Raw genomic sequence first — 19059 nt, forward strand, 5'->3', positions numbered from 1 at the left:
TGCAGGGAATGGGTGCTGGAGAGGCTGTGTGCCCTGAAAGAACCTGGTGCTGGCAGAGGTGCCCACCCTGCAGGAACCAGACCCCCAGATGCAGCATGTGCTACAAGAGCCAAGTGGGCATTAAGAGGTTGCCAAGCAAGCACTGGAGAACCAGGAGATGAAACTCTGTCCCTCCTGCAGTGTCTTTCTGGCACCCTCTACTGACAAAGCGTAACATGATGCCAGCTGACCAAGGAAACATATTGAAGGGCCCAGATCCATTTTCACAGTCCAGACAGTGAAGGGGAAATTTGGTGCTGAGATCGGCTCAGCTGGTCCTCCAGGAAAGAATAAAGCTAAACAAAAAGTCATCCCAAATCCATAAAGACAATGCCAACAACCAATAGAAAGAAAAATACAGAGAAGCACAGAGAAAAATAAAAAAGCAGAGGAAAAAAAAAAAAAAAAACCAGAAAGCAGAGGCAAGAGACAGCCTGAGGGCTGACAACCTTTGCTGTCTTGCATGTGGTACAGATGCATCCCTGTCCTTTGATAACAGGAGGCACTCCTGTATCTTTTTAACAGATGCTCCCCTTTTTGGCTTAAAGTAGTTTGAGCTGGGTTCAACCCCTGCAACAAAGTCATCATAGTTAATAGTAGCTGGCAATAAAAAGTCACTAAATTAAAATCTTAGATGTTATAATTGCTGAGTCCTTGTAATAGGTTACAGTTGTCTCTGCTGAAGTTTTATCCTTCCTAGTTTTTAGAAACTCTCTTAGTGGAAAATTCTGTAACTAAAAAAGGTAAAAATCCTTTCCATTATATTCACTATTGCACTTTCAGTGCCATAGGTGGATTTCACCTGGACCCCATCGTCCATGTTCCCCGGATTTTTCCTCGTATTTCTTATTAGTGATAAGTTCTTATAAAACCCAGCAATTGGCATTTTAGAACAAGGCCGTAAAGACTTCCTTGCTGGTCTATTTAATTTTGTAATGGAATGTCTTGCAGGAGGATCCATAAAATTCATTTGGCCCAATAATTTGAGCAAGCGTTCTACCATCTTTCTTATGAAGTGTGCCTTTCCTAGAACAGTCTCACTGGTGTGTGTGTAATCATTCATTTGTACATTTTTATGTGGAGCTGGTTATGTTGCAGCTTGTTTTTATTAGTCCTTTGATAGAAGCTGTTTTGTGTTATTATTTCACTTGATGGAGTCAACTCATCAACTCATTCTTTTTTTTGTTTATTTATTTATTTATTTATTTTTGAGATGGAGTCTCGCTCTGTCACACAGGCTGGAGTGCAGTGGCGTGATCTCGGCTCACTGCAAGCTCCACCTCCCGGGTTCAAGCAATTCTCCTGCCTCAGCCTCCCCAGGAGCTGGGATTACAGGCGCATGCCACCACGCCCAGCTAATTTTTTGTATCTTTTTTTTTTTTTTTTGAGACAGAGTCTCACTCTGTCACCCAGGCTGGAGTGCAGTGACGTGATCTCAGCTCACTGCAAGCTCCGCCTCCTGGGTTCACGCCATTCTCCTGCCTCAGCCTCCCGAGTAGCTGGGACTACAGGCGCCGCCACCTCGCCTGGCTAGTTTTTTTGTATTTTTAGTAGAGACGGGGTTTCACGGTGTTAGCCAGGATGGTCTCGATCTCCTGACCTCGTGATCCACCCGTCTCGGCCTCCCAAAGTGCTGGGATTACAGGCTTGAGCCACCGCGCCCGGCCTTTTTTTGGATCTTTAGTAGAGACGGAGTTTCACCATGATAGCCAGACTGGTCTTGTCAAACTCCTGACTTTGTGATCCACCCGCCTCGGCCTCCCAAAGTGCTGGGATTACAGGCGTGAGCTGCTGCGCCCAGCCTCTTTAGCTTATCTGCTCTAACTACTAGATGATTTTGGCTTTAACACATTAGCAACAGGGACCCTTTTCATGCACGTGTGTTAGCAATGGCTCTTTCCAGCAGCTACGTTTTGCTCCTGGGTTGCTGGTAGATTTCCGCAGTCTCCCGTCACATCTGATCATTTGTATCGGTTTGGGGAAGGAGGCTTTATCTCTGTTTTCATTTTTAACTTAATTTTTAGTTCTTTCAGGATCTGATTTTTTCTTTTCACCAAATTTCTTCTGTTTCCTGCATGATGCTCATCTTTCCTCCCAGGGCTTATGACAGGATGCCCGTGTCATTCCCACAACCATAATACATTTTAGCCTTAAACTATTCCCAGAAAATTTCATATTTTATGTACATTTCTCTATTTGGTTCTCTCCAGTGATTCCCTTTCCTTTTCCTGCAAGATCCTACGTCTTGCTGGGAAGATGCTCTTCCAGATTGTGATGAGGATAAAAAGATTCCCTTACATAGGGGATGGTTGTCTCTCGGGTCCCCTGTCTCACTGGGCTTGAGATTACCATACTAGGAGACAGGATTATATAGAGACTGCAAACTGGATCAGTGGTTCCCAAAGTAAAAGGAACGTGCAGCGGAATCCCCCATATGCTTATTTTAAACGCAGATTCCTGGGCCCCACCCAGACCCATTAATCTCTGCAGTAGTGCCTGAAATCTGCATTTTGACAGTACCTCCAGGTAATTTCTATGCACCCGAAAGCTGAGCTGCTAGAAAAGAAGGTCTCTCTCCAGGTGGGAGCAGTATCTGTTCTGCAGGGCAGGGGACGGTCTGCAGTTGAGGGTGGCCGTCTGCAGCTACTCCAACACGTATCACTGCTGCCTGAAGAAATAGCCATCTAATGTCTCCTTCCCAGGATCCTCATCCTAAGGTGTCAACATGATGTCTCAGTCTTCCTCTCTGGAACTTAACTCTAGTTTTCATAAACAGCGAGTGCCGTAATCACCAGGTGTACCATTCCGTGGTTGAGGGTTTGGGTGGACTCAACAAATTTTCCCATTTCAAATCGAGAAGACCACTGAGGTCACTGGAACCAGCCATAGAGCCCCCCAGGCCTGCAGAGCAGCACCATCTCACCAGAACCAGCTACAAAATCAACACCTCATTCCCCCAAGAAATGTAAGAGGAGGACAGGCTCCATGAAGCAGGGAGGACATTTGACTTTTGCAGTGGTGAATTTTACATGTCCACTTGACTGGGCTAAGGGATGCCCAGATAGCAAGCAAAACATTTCTGCCATGTGTCTGAGGGGCTTCCAGAAGAGATGAGCCCTTGAACCAGTGGACGGAGTAAATAAGACCCACCCTCACCACTGTGGTTGGGCATCATCCAGTCTGATGAGGGCCTGACCCAAAAAAGTGGAGGAAAGGCAAATTAGCTCTCTCCGCTCGAGCCGTGTGGCGATCCACCGTCTCCCGCCTTTGGGGTCAGTGCCCCTTGTCCTCAGGTGCTCAGACTTAGACTGGGACATAGGCCACCAACCCACCAGTACTCGAGCTTTGAGTTGGACTAGAACTACAGCCAAGCCAGCCTTCCTACAAGCTGCTCCCACTCGATGACCAAGTCTAACAGGGAGGGTAATTTAAGACTCTTTCTTGTGATATGCGGGGCTCCTCAGGTGACGGCTTTGGCTAGAGGACTCCCTGGTGGCCTTCCTGAACTTTTTTTTTTTTTTTTGACGGAGTGTCACTCCGTCACCCAGGCTGGAGTGCGGTGGCCCTATCTGAGCTCACTGCAACCTCTGCCTCCTGGGTTCAAGCAATTCTCGTGCCCCAGCCTCCCAAGTAGCTGGGATTACAGGCATGTGCCACCACACCGACTAATTTTTTGCATTTTAGTAGAGACGGGGTTTCACCGTGTTGCCCAAGCTGGTCTCGAACTCCTGAGCTCAGGTGACCTGCCCACCTCGGCCTCCCAAAGTGCTGAGATGACAGGCGTGAGCCACCATGCCCAGCCTTTTGTTGTTGCTGTTGTTTTGAAACACAGCCTCACTCTGTCGCCCAGGCTGGTGTGCACTGGCGCATTCACAGATCACTGCAGCCTTGACTTCGCAGGCTCAAGTGATCCTCCCGTCTCAGCCTCCTGAATACCTGGGACCACAGGTACGTGCCACCTGCCCAGCTAATTTTTTAGCGTTTTTTTTTTTTGGGTTTTGGTGTTTTTTTTTTTTTTTTTTGGTACACATTAGCCCTCACTATGTTGCTCAGGCTAGTCTCAAATCCTTAGGCTCAAGAGATCCTCCTGCCTCAGCCTCCCAAAATGTTAGGATTATAGGTAGAAGCTACCATGCCCGGCCACTTTTCTAATTGTCGTCAGTGTTTTAAACATCAACAGTTAATGTAAATGTTTAAAAATACGTTTCAGGCTAAAGTAACATATCTATTGGCCAGAGAATATGCAACTTCCAGTGAACTGAAAAGTCACCCCCAGGCCCAGCGTCCCATGCAAAAGAAGTCTGAACACTGATGGACACAAAATATGTTATTTATTGTCAATTTCTGCAAAGACACATTTAAGCAACAAAATATACATTTGTCAACCTTTTAGAATTTGTTTTGTACATTAACAAATACAATGTGCTACCATAGCAATAAATTAAATGTACATTATTTACATTACATAGGCAGTTGGGGTCTACGAATCACCTCCTCACTAAGAGGAAAGAAAGGAAAGTCGTCGTCACGTGGAGCATCACTTCCAAGCCACAGTTCTTAGGTTCGACCACACAGGGGAATCTGCACACTCACACGCCAGCAGTCCCCGAGCTGGAGTGCCCAAGGGTAACACCCGAGACAAGAGAGAGCTGCACGCATGCTAAGGGGCAGGAAGGGGGGTTTCACGTTGCCAAGCAGAAATGTCACAAAATCAAGACGATGGCAATTAAATTCCAGTCTTCCAGCCAAATGCCCCCCTCCCCAGGGCTGGTAAGGCACAGGACAGAGCCGCTGCCACACAGCCTCTCACTCGGCAGGGCCCTGCTGCCCTTGGCCCTAGTGGGGCTTGTCTTCCCCCTCCCAAAGGGGCACATGGTCCAGCTGAAGGGAGGGAGACGTGGGATCGGGGTGGACAAGGGGCTGGCGGTAAAACAGAGCTTGGTGAAAGAATACCCCAGCCAGCCCCACCAGGCTGCAGGATCAGCCTTGGCCAACTTTACTGGCCTCCCCTTGCCTCGATAAGGGGTAGCTAGAGGCGGGGAGGAGCCGAGGGGTCCTGAGCATGGCTGACTGGCCTGGGCCCTACTGGCCGCCTGTAGCCATGAGATCGACTCGAACCCCCGACTGCTCAAAACAGATCCGTCTCTACTGACTTCGAAAGCAATACGAAAGGTAGTGTTTGAGGTGGCACCTTAAAGGGTCAGGGGAGGAAAGTAAAAGAGGCTCTTGTCCTGCCTTGTCACGGGAGCCTGGGTTTCTATTAACCACCGTCGTTTCAGAATCAGGGAGAAATGAAGAGTTTTTCTCTGACCACTTTGCCTCTTAATTTAGGAAAAAGGAAGCTTTTTTCCTTATGCTGGAAACAGCATAAGGGTTGGTGAACAGCATCTTTTTCCCTGGCCTCCACCCCCATGACACGCTGGAGCTGAGGAACCGATCCCACTAAGGAACAGTTCACCGAATCCCTTTCCCTCCTCGTTTTCTTGATTCAAGCTGCATCCAAAGCCCAGGGGTCTTCGCTGAAAAATCCAAGAGACTCTCCCTTCTGATGAAAAAGAGCAGAAACTGCGGCTTCACCAGCATCCCTGACTGCTCACCTCCAAGCCAGCGCCAAGGCAGCAGCTAACTGGTTTCCCCAAAACCCAGGACCCCAGGAAACGCAGTCACTTTTCAACCAACCACGTAGGTGGTGCAGAGGAAGGGATTCTGGGTTGAGGGTTCTAATCCCAGCTTTGCCACCAGCCAGCTGTGTGACCTCAAGCACATTATTCCCCTCACCTGGGCTAAGATTTCTCATCTGGACGATGACATGGTTGGATGAGATGCTAAAAGGAACCAGCAGGCTTGGGTGTTGAGATGATGCCGACAAAGCTGAACCACTGAATCTTTTTCAAGAAACGGCATTTTTACATTAATTGGCATAGACAGACACTCTCGTTAAGACCTATCGCGAGCTTTTCTGCACCTGTTTTTAAGCATCAACTGAGCTGGAGGTATATGGGTGGCCCCACAGTGCCTGAAAAGTAGTTTCTTCAGTGAGTCAGGCAGTTCCCAGAGCCAGAGATGTGTCCCGGAAAACACCCCCTCGTGGAGATCACAGTGGAAACGCCTCAAACACCAGCAGGAGCACCATCTAGATGAGCCTAGTCACAAGGGCCAATGAGGCTTGAGCAAATCTTTGAGCCCCAAGACTGGGCGCAGCATAAAAGGAAAGATATTTTAGATCATAGCAGATGTAGGGACAGTGTGGGGGTGAGCAGCCCTCCAGGAACGCGAGCTGCCTGCCGCATGGTCTGGAGGAGCGAGGGGAGGCTGGGCCATCTTTGCTCTCCTCCTCCCTCTCAGCACTGGCACCCTGGGTGGGCTGGAAGTGCACACTCTGGAAGCCACAGGATGGAGCTTCTAGAGATAGTGGGGCGTGGCCGGAGGGAAGAGGCATTTGGGATCCTGTTCAGAGCAGTCCAATAGCAAACCAGGGGTGAAGACCCCATCTCAGGTCTGTGCTTCTCTGAGGGCCACCCAGCCATCCTGCCTACCAGCTCAGAGACAGGGACAAAGCCCTCCGAGGAGGCAGCAGGCGGCAAGGGTCAGCCAGCGCAGTGGGGACAGGCAGGTATGGGATTCCCAAATGGGACAGCCTGGTGACAACCTGGAAACCCCAGAGGACTCCAGATGGCAATGTGACATGGCCCATCCACCAAGCAACTGTAATGCTGGCTTCCCAGAGAGGCAAGCCAGAGCCCTGCATCTGTTCTGAAAGAAATGCAGTTTGACCTTTCCATTGCCTCCAGAAGCCCAGCCAACAAAACACGGCCAGAATGTACAGGCCTCGTTCCAGCAGTAAGGGCTCCTATGGTGACTTTTCATAAAAGCTAAACAGATAGATATTTTATTGACCTTCTAACAAGAATAAATTTTACTAGACTAGTACTTTGGGGAAAGTACTAGTGAAGGGAGAGCTCCTGTCCAGCCTGCAAACAGGGATTCAATCATTCCCACACACGTGGCGGGGAGGAAGGATCACAATGTTGCTTGAATGGCAGAAGCTATGGGGAAAATTTCACAATGTCAGTAAAAAAAAAAAAAATGTAGTATTTATATCTTGGGCATAGGTCCAGATCCCTACAGGAATAAAGCATTCGGCTGGAAATCCTTGTCATCGGTCATGGGGCAGGTGCCCAGCCGGTGTCACTCAGCAGCCCTGTCTGCACTGAAAGCTGCTCTTCAGGCTCATTTCACCTGGAGGATGCCCACCTTAACCCCAGCCCAGGCCCATCAGCAGAGAAGCCCACGGTGCTGCAGACTCGGAAGCGGGAGAAGCCAGGAGGGGTTGTCCTTGGAGGTGAGCTGGCTGTCCCAGCAAGGGGGCTCTGCTGAGGGTGGGAGTGGCAGGTGGGTCACAGGGTCTGAACCACACCCAGATGGGGCCCGGGTCGCAGGAACCCTTCAGATGTGACAGCTGCGTACAGACCCGCAGCTGGAGAGGGGAATAGGATTGAGGGGGTCGAGTCCCAGATGCAGCTGCCAAAGGGCACAGTAGCTGGACTGGGCCCCCCAAGACTCCAGGGGCATAAGCTGCTGAGGGCAACTGTGCCCCTTCCCCACCCAGGGGCCTGATCAGAACCCAAAAGTTATCCCCCACCTCACCTCTCCCCTGGCATACATGGGGAGGGGAGGTAACTGCGTTTTCCTTGAACCTCCATTGTCAGCAGAGACCTGGGCTCCAGCCTGGCCCTCAGGCCCTGAGGTTCTCCTCAACCAACACAGCAGCATCCCGGCACCGGCTCCTTCGCTCTCCCTGAATTCCTTCTCACTGCTGGCTTCCCACCCTTTGTGGGAAAAATACCTCCTCAGAGGGAAGAGACTGCCTTGGGGCTGCCCCCGCCACAGCAGCCACAATCAGGAGAAACTGGGTGGAACCCAAAGTTCCTGCCACAGTCCAGGAAGTGTCCCGGCCCATCCAGCTCTGTCTCTGAGCTTGAACTGGCTGGAGCCCCGCTCACAGTACACTGGCAGCAGGGGCGGAGCAGCCCTGGGTCTACGTCAGCAGATGGGAAAGATGCTCAGCACAGAAGCAGATAGACGGTTTAGAACTCCAGAGATAGGGGGGCAATAGTGCCGAATTTTATCAGGATGGCCTCAAGGATGCTACGAATCTTGGCTCCTGGGAACATGACGCCTCCACCACCAAGTGTATTCCCGGTAGTAAAGCCTACCACATCCAGGAAGGCCCTGCCCCATGGCCAAGACCCTCACCGAGGCTCTGCTCCTTCCCCCAACTCTGTCTCTGAGGCAGACCAGCTCCCCAGTCACTGCTGAACTCCCCCGATATCCCCCTTTGCCCAACTCTCTTTTCCTCTCCAGGCTGAGCAGGATGATAAAGGACCCGGACATCACACTGGGAGGTCAGGAGCGGGAGGAACCTGAGGAAGAAGGCCTCGCCCAGAGATGGGAGGTGCTGAGAGGGCATGTAGATGAGGGCGGAGGCAGGGCTGTGGCCAGACTGGGACACCTGGACCGACAGCACGTCTGTGGGCAGGTGGCCGGGGGGCGGCGGGGCTGGGACTGTCAGGGTCATCGGCGGCACTCCCAAACTGCTGGAACAGGAGCCTTTTCCAGGACAGAAGAGGGGCTTCCCTGAGGAGACAAGGAGGAAGGAGGCGATGAGCGAACATTCCGTACAGGAAGGAGGGGACGATGTGGACGCCAGGAGGAAGAGGTGGGGAACGCGCCTGCCATGGCTACAGCTCAACGGATACACTTAGGAGCAGGGGGCACCTGACGTAAGGGTGCTCCACCTTGCGTGGCCCGAGAAGCTGTGCGTAGCCACGGCTTTGCTGGGCAGTGGCGTCTGGAGTGCGTGATGGGAGCCGGGGGTGAAGGTCCACATGCCCATTTGTCTTCTGCTTTTTCATAAATCAGGTTGAACATAAAGTGGGTTCGGTTGTACCCTCCCCTTTTGCTCCAGCTGTGACTCCAATCCCTGGAGCCCCATGTGGGGAGAGGGCTGGGGGCTCAGATGGGTCTCTGGTGCCTTCCCCAGCGGAAATCCAGGCCTTGATGGGGGCAAGCTAGACCTATGGCCGCTCTGCTGAAACCACGTGGCCCCTCAAAGCAGGCAGGGGCAGAGACCTCCTGGGGTGGTCCCTCACAGTGCTGACTGCCAGGGGCATCTCCCAGCAGGGAGGGAGGACACACCTCAGCCCAGGGCCTCCGCCAAAGACACAAGGAGGGAACAGCTGCCTGAGGGCAGGGGAGCAAGGCAGCACTCAGGAACTCCTCCCTCCTGGGTCAGAAGCGGGCTTGGGCAATTCCCCTTCTGCCTGCGGGAACCAGACTCCATCAGTGGAAGGGAGGCCTATCTAGTACGTCTGGTCCAGTGTTACTGAGAACCCCCTTTCCATCTGCACACAGGCCATCTGCCCCTCCTTTCCCGTCGCAGCCCTTCAGGGGCGAGGCAACTCTTTGGACCTCCCCAGCTGGCAGCACCTCTCCGGCCGTTCTGAGGTTACGAGGCCGCTAGCACCCTGATGTAAAAGAAACACACGTCCCCCTCACGGCCACAGCAGGACAAACATTCATTCAACCCACCTTGGACAGGCGAAGGACTCCGCTTTCAGATTAGTGACCCTGTTTCAACAAAAATCCATACCGGAGTTTAAAATAACCAGACAGCACAGGCCCCTTCTACGGCGGCTCTGTGCACATAGCTCTCAACAGTCTGGCGAGCTCAGGAAGGGACTCGGGACCCCAGGAACCAGCCCTTCCCACCTCACATCTGGGCCTGGAGCTCTCAATAGTCTGGCGAGCTCAGGAAGGCACTTGGGGCCCCAGGAACCAGCCCCTTCCACCTCACATCTGGACCTGGCCACATCCAGAGGTGTAGCTCTAACTCAGGAGTTGTGGCCAAAGTGGCTGGAACCCCGAGCCACGGCCTGCACCTGCTGGAGCCAGACCTCCCCAGAGCTTCCCCTGCCTCCTTCGGGGGAGCCCCCTCTGGGATGTCTGAGCCCTCTTCCTCTGGCCTCTGCAGGAAAGTGGAGTGTGGGGTGTGGGAGGTGTTCACTGCCGCCTTACCGCACCAGAGCTGGCGTGGCTGAGCTTGTCAAAGCGGAATTTCAGGTTTGATCTTGGGGAGTTTCTGCTTTTGGCATCTAAGAAAAAGAAGAATGGCTGTGAAAGGAGGGTGGAGCTGTGGAGGCCACCGGGGCTACATGTGGGGACTGGCCAGGGAGGCCAGGGGAAGGGGGCCTCCTGCCCTCCACCAGAACTAGGCGCTCCAGCTGACCTGTGCCGACCCAGGAGAGCCAACTCCTAGATTATAGAATTGTGGTGAGCTGGTTCTTCAACTCAGGCCTTTTTTTTTTTTTTTTTTTTTTTGATACGGAATCTCGCTCTGTCGCCCAGGCTGGAGTGCAGTGGCCGGATCTCAGCTCACTGCAAGCTCTGCCTCCCGGGTTTATGCCATTCTCCTGCCTCAGCCTCCCGAGTAGCTGGGACTACAGGCGCCCACCACCTCGCCCAGCTAGTTTTTTTGTATTTTCTAGTAGAGACGGGGTTTCACCGTGTGAGCCAGGATGGTCTCGATCTCCTGACCTTGTCATCCGCCCACCTCGGCCTCCCAAAGTGCTCGGATTACAGGCTTGAGCCACCGCGCCCGGCCAACTCAGGCCATTTTTAAAACCTGAATTATATATAAGCTTACAGTTCAATACATTATATTCAACAGAGGTAATGAATACATGAAATTCGTCACTTCCTACTTGTTTTTCTGTTTTACGATTATCTGTGCTCTTACATCTATTGTATCCACGTGGTAGAAACACCTCAAAGATGATGGCTACAGTGTATCTTCTTCCCAATTCCATGTTCGAGGACCTCACATCCGTAGCTTGAGATCAGCCATGACAAGGGTATTTACACCACAGGAATTGGCACGTGCTACAAATCATGGCTTGATTTATTGTTTTGTTGTCTAGACTTAAGGAACTAATAGAAAAAAAGTAATGTACATTAAACTTCAAAACATGTTGTATCTGCAGCAAGAAAACTAAGTAAGTATCCTTCCGGATTTTGAAAACTTTTCTCAGATACAGCAAAGAAATTACTCATGTTACTGATGAATGAATGAAGTTCTCTTAATATAAAATGCTCATGGCCAGGCACGGTGGCTCACACCTGTAACCCCAGCACTTTGGGAGGCCGAGGAAGGCAGATCACCTGAGGTCAGGAGTTCGAGACCAGCCTGGCCAACAAGGAGAAACCCCATCTCTACTAAAAATACAAAAATTAGCCGGGGATGGTGGCCCATGCCTGTAATCTCAGCTACTCCGAAGGCTGAGGCAGGAGAATTGCCTGAATTCGGCAGGCGGAGATTGCAGTGAGCTGAGATTGTGCCATTGCACTCCAACCTGGGTGATAGAGTGTGATTTCTGTCTCAAAAAAGAAGAAGAAGAAAAAAATATATATGTGTGTGTAGATATATATTATATACTATATATTATATATACATATGTATATATTAGAGGACATGTTCAGTATATATAATATATACTATAATATAAAAGCATATTCTGCGAAAATCAGCTGGACATATGGGATTTACAGTAAAGAATATTATCTACCTTTTATTTGTACACTGGGTTTGACATCCGTGGTGTAATAAAATTCCGTGTGTGTGAGTGGTGGCAGAGCCCAGGGTCAACATTCCCCGCTGTGCCCCGCTGGCAGGAGGGCCACTTGACTTTCTGGTTCTCCCCTGGCCGAGGGTATCGAAAGCTTAGTGCAGCCTTCCTGGAAGCTGCTGGCTGGTTCGTGGTGCTTCGAATCAAGGAGTTCCACGCAGGGATATGACACCTCTGTGTAACCTGTCAATCCTCTTGTGGGCCCCAGGAAGCCCAGGTAGGAAATGACCATGATCAGATATCTGAGATTATAGAGACTACATGTCAGGCCACCTCTCCCCTTACTCCCTGCCTCTCCCCAGACTCAGCTGAACAGCATCAAACAGGTTCCCAGATCTCCCCAAGCCCACACTGATCCTGTGGGTACCAAGCACATCTTTCGTGGGCTGGGGGTGAAAAGCAGCCCATCGGGGTTAAATGCTGTGTGGAGAAAAGGTGTGTAAGAGGCAGCATCACTGTGTGGTGTGGGAAGCGCCAGCCAGGAGTCACCAGACCTGCTCCACGTCCCTTCTGCCCTTGATGACCTTCAGTAACCTGCAGAGACTCTCTAATTCCTTGACTCAAAACCTTCCTTACTTTGATATTTATTTACCACCAAGTGACAGCCAGGCTTGGTTACAGATTCCTTCATTCATTCTTTCAGTATTTAAGTCTTATTTAAAAAAAAAAAAAAATCAGGCCAGGCGCGGTGGCTCATGCCTGTAATCCCAGCACTTTGGGAGACCGAGGTGGGCAAATCACGAGGTCAGGAGTTCAAGACCAGCCTGGCTAACATGGTGAAACCGTGTCTCTACTAAAAATACAAAACTTAGCTGGGTATGGTGGCGTGTGCCTGTAATTCCAGCTACTCGGAAGGCTGAGGCAGGTGAATCACTTGAACCTGGGGGGCGGAGGTTGCAGTGAGCTGAGATCGCGCCACTGCACTCCAGCCTGGGCGACAGAGCGAGACTCCGTCTCAAATAAAAAATAATAAAATCAGGGAAAGTATATTACTACCCCCTTTTACAGATGAGGAAACTGAGGCTCAGAGAGATGGACCTGTCAATGCCACAACCAGGATTTGAACCCAGCTCTGCAGCTGCCCAACCCCCGGGGGCTAAATGAAAGAAGGTACATGAACTCTTCCACTCACTGAGAAACACGCAGGCAAAGGGTCACTGGCTGTGGAATCACGATCTTCCCTTTATCTCTGACACTGCAGGTTCCCTTTGCAACATCCCTTCACTGTGCAAACCCCAGGATCATTTTGGCTTCAGCCACCCTGATGGTCCATTGACCCTTCCTGTGTTTCTACCATTGAGACTAGAGTTTCTCAACCAAATGACATTGGGGGTCAGAGAATTCTTTGTCTGATGCAGTTGGGAGGCTGTCCTGTACACTGCTTATCAGCCTCTGTCCATGACCTCTGCCCACTAGGTGCCAGTAGCTCCCCTCCGAAATGGTGAAAATCAAAAATGTCGCCGGACATTGCCAGACGTCCATGGGGGAGCAAGACTGCCTCTAGCTCAGAACTGCTGACTATGCTATTGTCTCATGCCCATTCTTTAACCAACACCGAGGTTAACAGTTCCAGGCCTCGTACAAGCATGAGCTCCTTTCATTTTCGTACAACCGATCCTCTGAGGCAGACACGACTCTTCATCTCCCTTCATTTTCTGCTTGGAGAAACTGAGGCACAGAAAGGCTCAGTGACTTGCCCAATGACACGCCTAGTGAGCAGCAGACTCAGGATTTGGACCCAGGCTCAGAGTCCCGTGCTACCCTCACGAGGGCAGAGACCCGCAGCACCCACCCAGCAGTGTCCACCGCACAGGTCCACCTGAACGGCCCTCAGGTGCCGGCCCTCACCCTCTCCCCAGAGCTGGCTCCCCTACTCTGCCCAACTGCAGAGATCACAGAACCCCAAAACGCCCAGACTCCTGCTCTCTCTGAACCCCTGCTACTAAGCCCATACATTTTACCTCCTCAATCTCTCCTGGACCCAGGTGCTTCTGCCACAGCTCCCCTCCCCTCCCCTCCCCTCCCCCACTCTGTTCCTACTCCCTGCTAATCCATTCTACACTCAGCAGCTGGAGCAACCAAAATGGTCTTTCTCAACTCCAGATGGTGCTTTCCCTATTTAAGAATCTTCTGGCCGGGCGCGGTGGCTCAAGCCTGTAATCCCAGCACTTTGGGAGGCCGAGACGGGCGGATCACGAGGTCAGAAGATCGAGACCATCCTGGCTAACACGGTGAAACCCCGTCTCTACTAAAAAATACAAAAAACTAGCCGGGTGAGGTGGCGGGCGCCTGTTAGTCCCAGCTACTCGGGAGGCTGAAGCAGGAGAATGGCATAAACCCGGGAGGCAGAGCTTGCAGTGAGCTGAGATCCGGCCACTGCACTCCAGCCCGGGCGACAGAGCGAGACTCCGTCTCAAAAAAAAAAAAAAAAAAAAAATCTTCCAACATTCCAACAGCGGCTGCTAGCAGAACAAAACCCTCACCAGGGTTCCGGGGCTGACCCAGCCTGTCAACGCTCCAGCCTCTCTCATGCCAGGCTCTGTGAACCCAGCTGCCAGGAACCACGTGCAGTTCCGGAATACCCGCTGCCTCCTCTCCTCTGGGCCTTTCCACCTATTGTTCCCTCCCCCTTCACCTCTTCCCCCTCTTGTATGATCAAGACCCCAGACAGGACAGAGGGGCCCTGGAGCACTGGCAGGTGGGGAGAGGGGCCAGCGGAAACTGCTCAGCTTTCTCACTGCCAATCCCGACTCCTCCACTGTGGGATCTCCTGCAAGGCCTTCAGCTCTCTGCCTCAGTTTCACAACTGTCCGTGTAAGGAGACATTAGGAATTTGGGCCTCTTAAAACTGATGAACAGGCCGGGCGCGGTGGCTCAAGCCTGTAATCCCAGCACTTTGGGAGGCCGAGACGGGCGGATCACGAGGTCAGGAGATCGAGACCATCCTGGTTAACATGGTGAAACCCCGTCTCTACTAAAAATACAGAAAAAAAAAAACTAGCTGGGCGAGGTGGCGGGTGCCTGTAGTCCCAGCTACTTGGGAGGCTGAGGCAGGAGAATGGCGTGAACCCGGGAGGCGGAGCTTGCAGTGAGCCAAGATTGTACCACTGCGCTCCAGCCTGGGCGACAGAGCGAGACTCCGTCTCAAAAAAAAAAAAAAACTGATGAACAGATGAGGCAGGCTCACAACGCGGAGGGCCTCGCAGTTGGGGGAGGAGCAGAAACTGGCCAGTGCAGCATGGCTGGGGCCCGGCCAACAGTGGACAGGGCACAGCCTGCCCTCCTGGCGACGTCGCACACCTCACCAGACGCCACTGACCTGTGGGACTCCTGCCCATGATGATCGGGGTGGCCGCTGCCCCCAGGCTGGGGCTCTCGCTGCTCGGGGACGGGCTGTAGACAAACACCTCCTGCTTGAAGGGTGACGTTGTGGACGGCTGGCTGCTCTGAGGAGAGAGGCCGGGTGAGCGAGGCCAGCCCACCCTCGGCAACCGTGCCCATACAGGCCTGAGACAGCCCCCACAAGCCCAGGACAGCCACTGCCTCCCACTCCCCACTTGGGCCTGCTCTTTCTTTCCTGCTGACTTCGACCCTGGTTCCAAGCTCTCCTGCTCCAACAAGGGCCTATGACCCAGCCCCCTGGAGCACTGGTCACTCACCACTCCAGCCAGTAACCCCAAGGCAGGGGCGCCATCGGGTCTGATCCCTACCCTCTGCTGCTGCTATGTCACTCCAAGAGAGACGTCCCCTCACCCACTGCGCCCAGGAGGTGATCATGGCTGAAGAGCCCGCCTCTCGTTTCCATTTTTCCCCTTTCCTCTGCAAAGACTGAAGTGGGCTTCGATCCACAGTGCTGTTCTAACGCGAGGAGGGTGGCTGGCTGACGCCCCAGAGTGCTTGCCCAAGGGTGGACGGAGCACACCTACCCCACTGTCGCCCTCCTCCATGGCCTCGCCCTCCCCTGCGGTGCTGCTGACGCTGCTGGTGCTGGAGGAGGAGCGGGAGATGGCGCGGCCGTTCTCCCTCAACTTCATGAAGGGCCTGCAGGGAACAGGAAGCGAGGCCAGCGTGGGTCACAGGCGAGAGCCCTCCACCCCCAGGGTCCTCCCCAGGATCGATCTGAGCCTGTCCTCTGGCGGTTCCCCACGCCCCCACCCATCAGCCTTTGTGTTCTGGAGTGGTCAAGAGGCAGGAGGAGATGGTCACTCTCAGCTGGCCAGGAGGCAGAGAGCGTGTTCCAGGGCTCCACGTGGCTGAAGCCAGCCTTTCCCTCACCCTCACTCTCTTACTTCTCCTTGTTGGGGCAGATTTCCGGAGAGCTGGGATTGGATGAGGTCTCAGACTTTATCTCCTGAGAGGAGTGTCCACCATCCGGGGTCTTGGGTGCGCTGGATGTGCTGTCACTGAGGGAATGGAAATGAGGAGTGAGGCCGTGGAGACAGCCCTCAACTCCCACCCCATCCCCGGCCCCAGGCAGACCCCTCTGCCAGCCAGCTCTCAGCACGGTGGGGGGCTGTGGGTCACAGCACCCCCACCAAGCATCACTGCCAGGATGTCCTTTCCCACCTGAGCCCCCCAGAGATGGCAGACACTACAGGGTTTCCTGGTCCCTACAACAGGGACTATTCTACGTTCACGGTGAAGTCCAGAGCTGCCAAGCAGGAGTCCTGGCTTGACAGCATCTAGCCCAGATCTCTCTCACCCAAGCTGGCCATCACACCTGGCAGAGTTAAGGGTCAAGAGAGGGCCCCGTGGGGAATGGAGGGGGGAATATGGTGGAGTCTATGACATCCACCCCCACCGCAGGAACCACCCAATACACATGGACTCCTGGGAGGTTCTGGGGAGCTGCCCTTCATATAGACTAGAATACAAGTTCCTGGACCCATATGAGGAGGCTGCCCTGGGAGCTGGGAAGCAATGGGGACTCTCAGCCAAGAATATCCTTCTTCTGCAGCCTAACGAAGACCATGGGCAGTGCCCACAGTGCCCCTGTGCTGGCTGTTGGGGACAGGATGGCCATGTCCTCAATGCACTTTTTTTTGAGACCAAGTCTCGTCCTATCGCCCAGGCTGGAGTGCAGTGGTGTGATCTTGGCTCACTGCAACCTCCGCCTCCCGGGTTCAAGCAATTCTCCTGCCTCAGCCTCCCAAGTAGCTGGGATTACAGGTGCGTACCACCATGCCCAGCTAATTTTTGTATTTTTAATAGAGACAGGGTTCCACTGCATTGGCCAAGCTGGTCTCAAATGCCTGACCTCAAGTGATCTGCCCACCTCAGCCTCCCAGATTGCTGAGATTACAGGCATGAACCACCATCAAAGAACTTTTTAAATAATAGTGTTGTTGAGACAGAATCTACATACCACAGAATTCACCTATTTAAAGTATACATACAACGCAATGGCTTTTAGTATACTCAGAGTTGTGCAACTATCACCACCATCTGATTTTGGAACCCTTTTGGTCCCCTAAAGGAAACACTGGACCCATTTGTAATCACTCCCTAGTCCTCTTCCTGAAACTCCCACCCAATCCCTAAGCCATCACTGTAGATTGAACTCTTCTGGACATTCATGTAAATAGAATCATATAATATGTTATGGTCTTTTTGTCTGGCTTCTTAAACTTAACATTGAAATGTTAACATTGAAATTGAAATGTTAAAACATAATATTTTCAAGGTCTGTCTATGTTGTAGCTTGTATCAGTTTTTTTTATTCCTTTTTACTGCAATAATATTCCATTTTATGGATAGATGGTGTTTTGTTTATCCATTCCTCAGATGATGGACATTTGGGCTGTTTCCACTTTAGGCTATGACGAGTAGTGCTGCCATGAGTATCTGTGTCTAGTTGTACTCGTGGACTCCTTTTTTTCATGGCCCACTATTCTCAACTCTCTTGGGTATATACCTAGGAGCGGAACTGCTTGGTCATATGGTAACTCTATGTTTAACCTTCTAAGGAACTGCCAGACTGTTTTCCAAAGTAGTTGCACTATTTTACATTCCTACCACCAATGAACAAGGGTTTCCATTTCTCCATATCCTCTCTGACTTCTGTTATTACTTGTTGTTTTGATTAAAGCTATCCTAGAGGTGTGAAGTATCTCAATGTACTTTTGATGAGGTTGCTAATAACCTCCTGTCAATCTGTCCAGGGGTTTGGCTCACTGTGCTGGACTTCTCTATGTGTCTGACACAGATGTCCTTCCTTCCTGGAATTTCTCCTCCTCTGGCTTCAGAGACTCCATCTCCTCCTCCTCTTCTCTCATCTCTCCTTCCCAGTCAGCTTCACCACCTTCCCTTCTCCCTTATTGTGGTACTCCCTTCACCACCTTCCCTTCTACCCTTAAATGTGGTACTCTACTCAGCCTCTCTGGTGGTCGTATTAATTAAGCCATCGTTAATCAGTACCTCTACCCTACTGGCTCCCAACTCTCCTTCTCTAGTTAAGGCCTCTCATATACCATGGAATACTATGCAGCCATAAAAATGAATGAGTTCATGCCCTTTGCAGGGACACAGATGAAGCTGAAAACCATCATCCTCAGCAAACTAACACAGGAACAGAAAACCAAACACCGCATGTTCTCACTCATAAGTGGGAGTTGAACAGTGAGAACACATGGACACAGGGAGGGGAACATCACACACCAGGGCCTGTCGGGGGGTTGGGGGCAGGGGAGGGAGAACATTAGGACAAACACCTAACGCATGGAAGGCTTAAAACCTAGATGACTGGTTGATGGGTGCAGCAAACCACCATGGCACATGTATACCTATGTAACAAACCTGCACGTTCTGCACATGTATCCCAGAACTTAAAGTATAATAATAAAAAACAAAGTAAAATAAAATTTTAAAAAACCTATAACTCTGACCACTCCCTGGACATCTCTACTGTTGGTTCACAAAATCTCCCATGCACAGGTTCCAAACAGAGCTTTTCATCCTTCTCCATAATCCTGTCTCTCTTTTTCTTTTTCTTTTTTTTTTTTTTTTTTTTTTTTTTTTTTTGAGACGGAGTCTTGCTCTGCCGCCCAGGCTGGAGTGCAGTGGCCGGATCTCAGCTCACTGCAAGCTCCGCCTCCCGGGTTTACGCCATTCTCCTGTCTCAGCCTCCCGAGTAGCTGGGACTACAGGTGCCCGCCTCGTCGCCCGGCTAGTTTTTTGTATTTTTTAGTAGAGACGGGGTTTCACCGTATTAGCCAGGATGGTCTCGATCTCCTGACCTCGTGATCCGCCCGTCTCGGCCTCCCAAAGTGCTGGGATTACAGGCTTGAGCCACCGCGCCCGGCTAACCCTGTCTCTTGTCCTGCAAGCCCTACTTCAG

At 51.8% G+C, this 19059-nt stretch overlaps 1 protein-coding gene across 7 annotated transcripts in view; it reads right to left on the minus strand.

The window, feature by feature from the left end:
- Positions 1-4351: 4351 nt before the first annotated feature.
- Positions 4352-19059, minus strand: part of RAP1GAP2 (RAP1 GTPase activating protein 2) — a 255997-nt gene continuing 241289 nt past the window's right edge. For 5 of the 7 annotated variants that reach the window (XM_030922800.1, XM_030922801.1, XM_030922799.1 and 2 more), the window contains 4 exons: positions 16013-16126; positions 15650-15764; positions 15043-15169; positions 4352-10193 (listed from right to left, as the gene is read on the minus strand). In XM_030922800.1, the coding sequence (XP_030778660.1) occupies positions 10102-10193; positions 15043-15169; positions 15650-15764; positions 16013-16126 (448 nt within the window). In that variant the 3' untranslated portion in view covers positions 4352-10101. The remainder of the gene's footprint in view (positions 10194-15042; positions 15170-15649; positions 15765-16012; positions 16127-19059) is intronic. The other 2 variants (XM_010388481.2, XR_004054922.1) reach the window with 2 other exon arrangements.

The sequence above is a fragment of the Rhinopithecus roxellana genome, chromosome 19, assembly GCF_007565055.1.
Source record: "Rhinopithecus roxellana isolate Shanxi Qingling chromosome 19, ASM756505v1, whole genome shotgun sequence".
Classification (NCBI taxonomy): Eukaryota; Metazoa; Chordata; class Mammalia; order Primates; family Cercopithecidae; genus Rhinopithecus; species Rhinopithecus roxellana.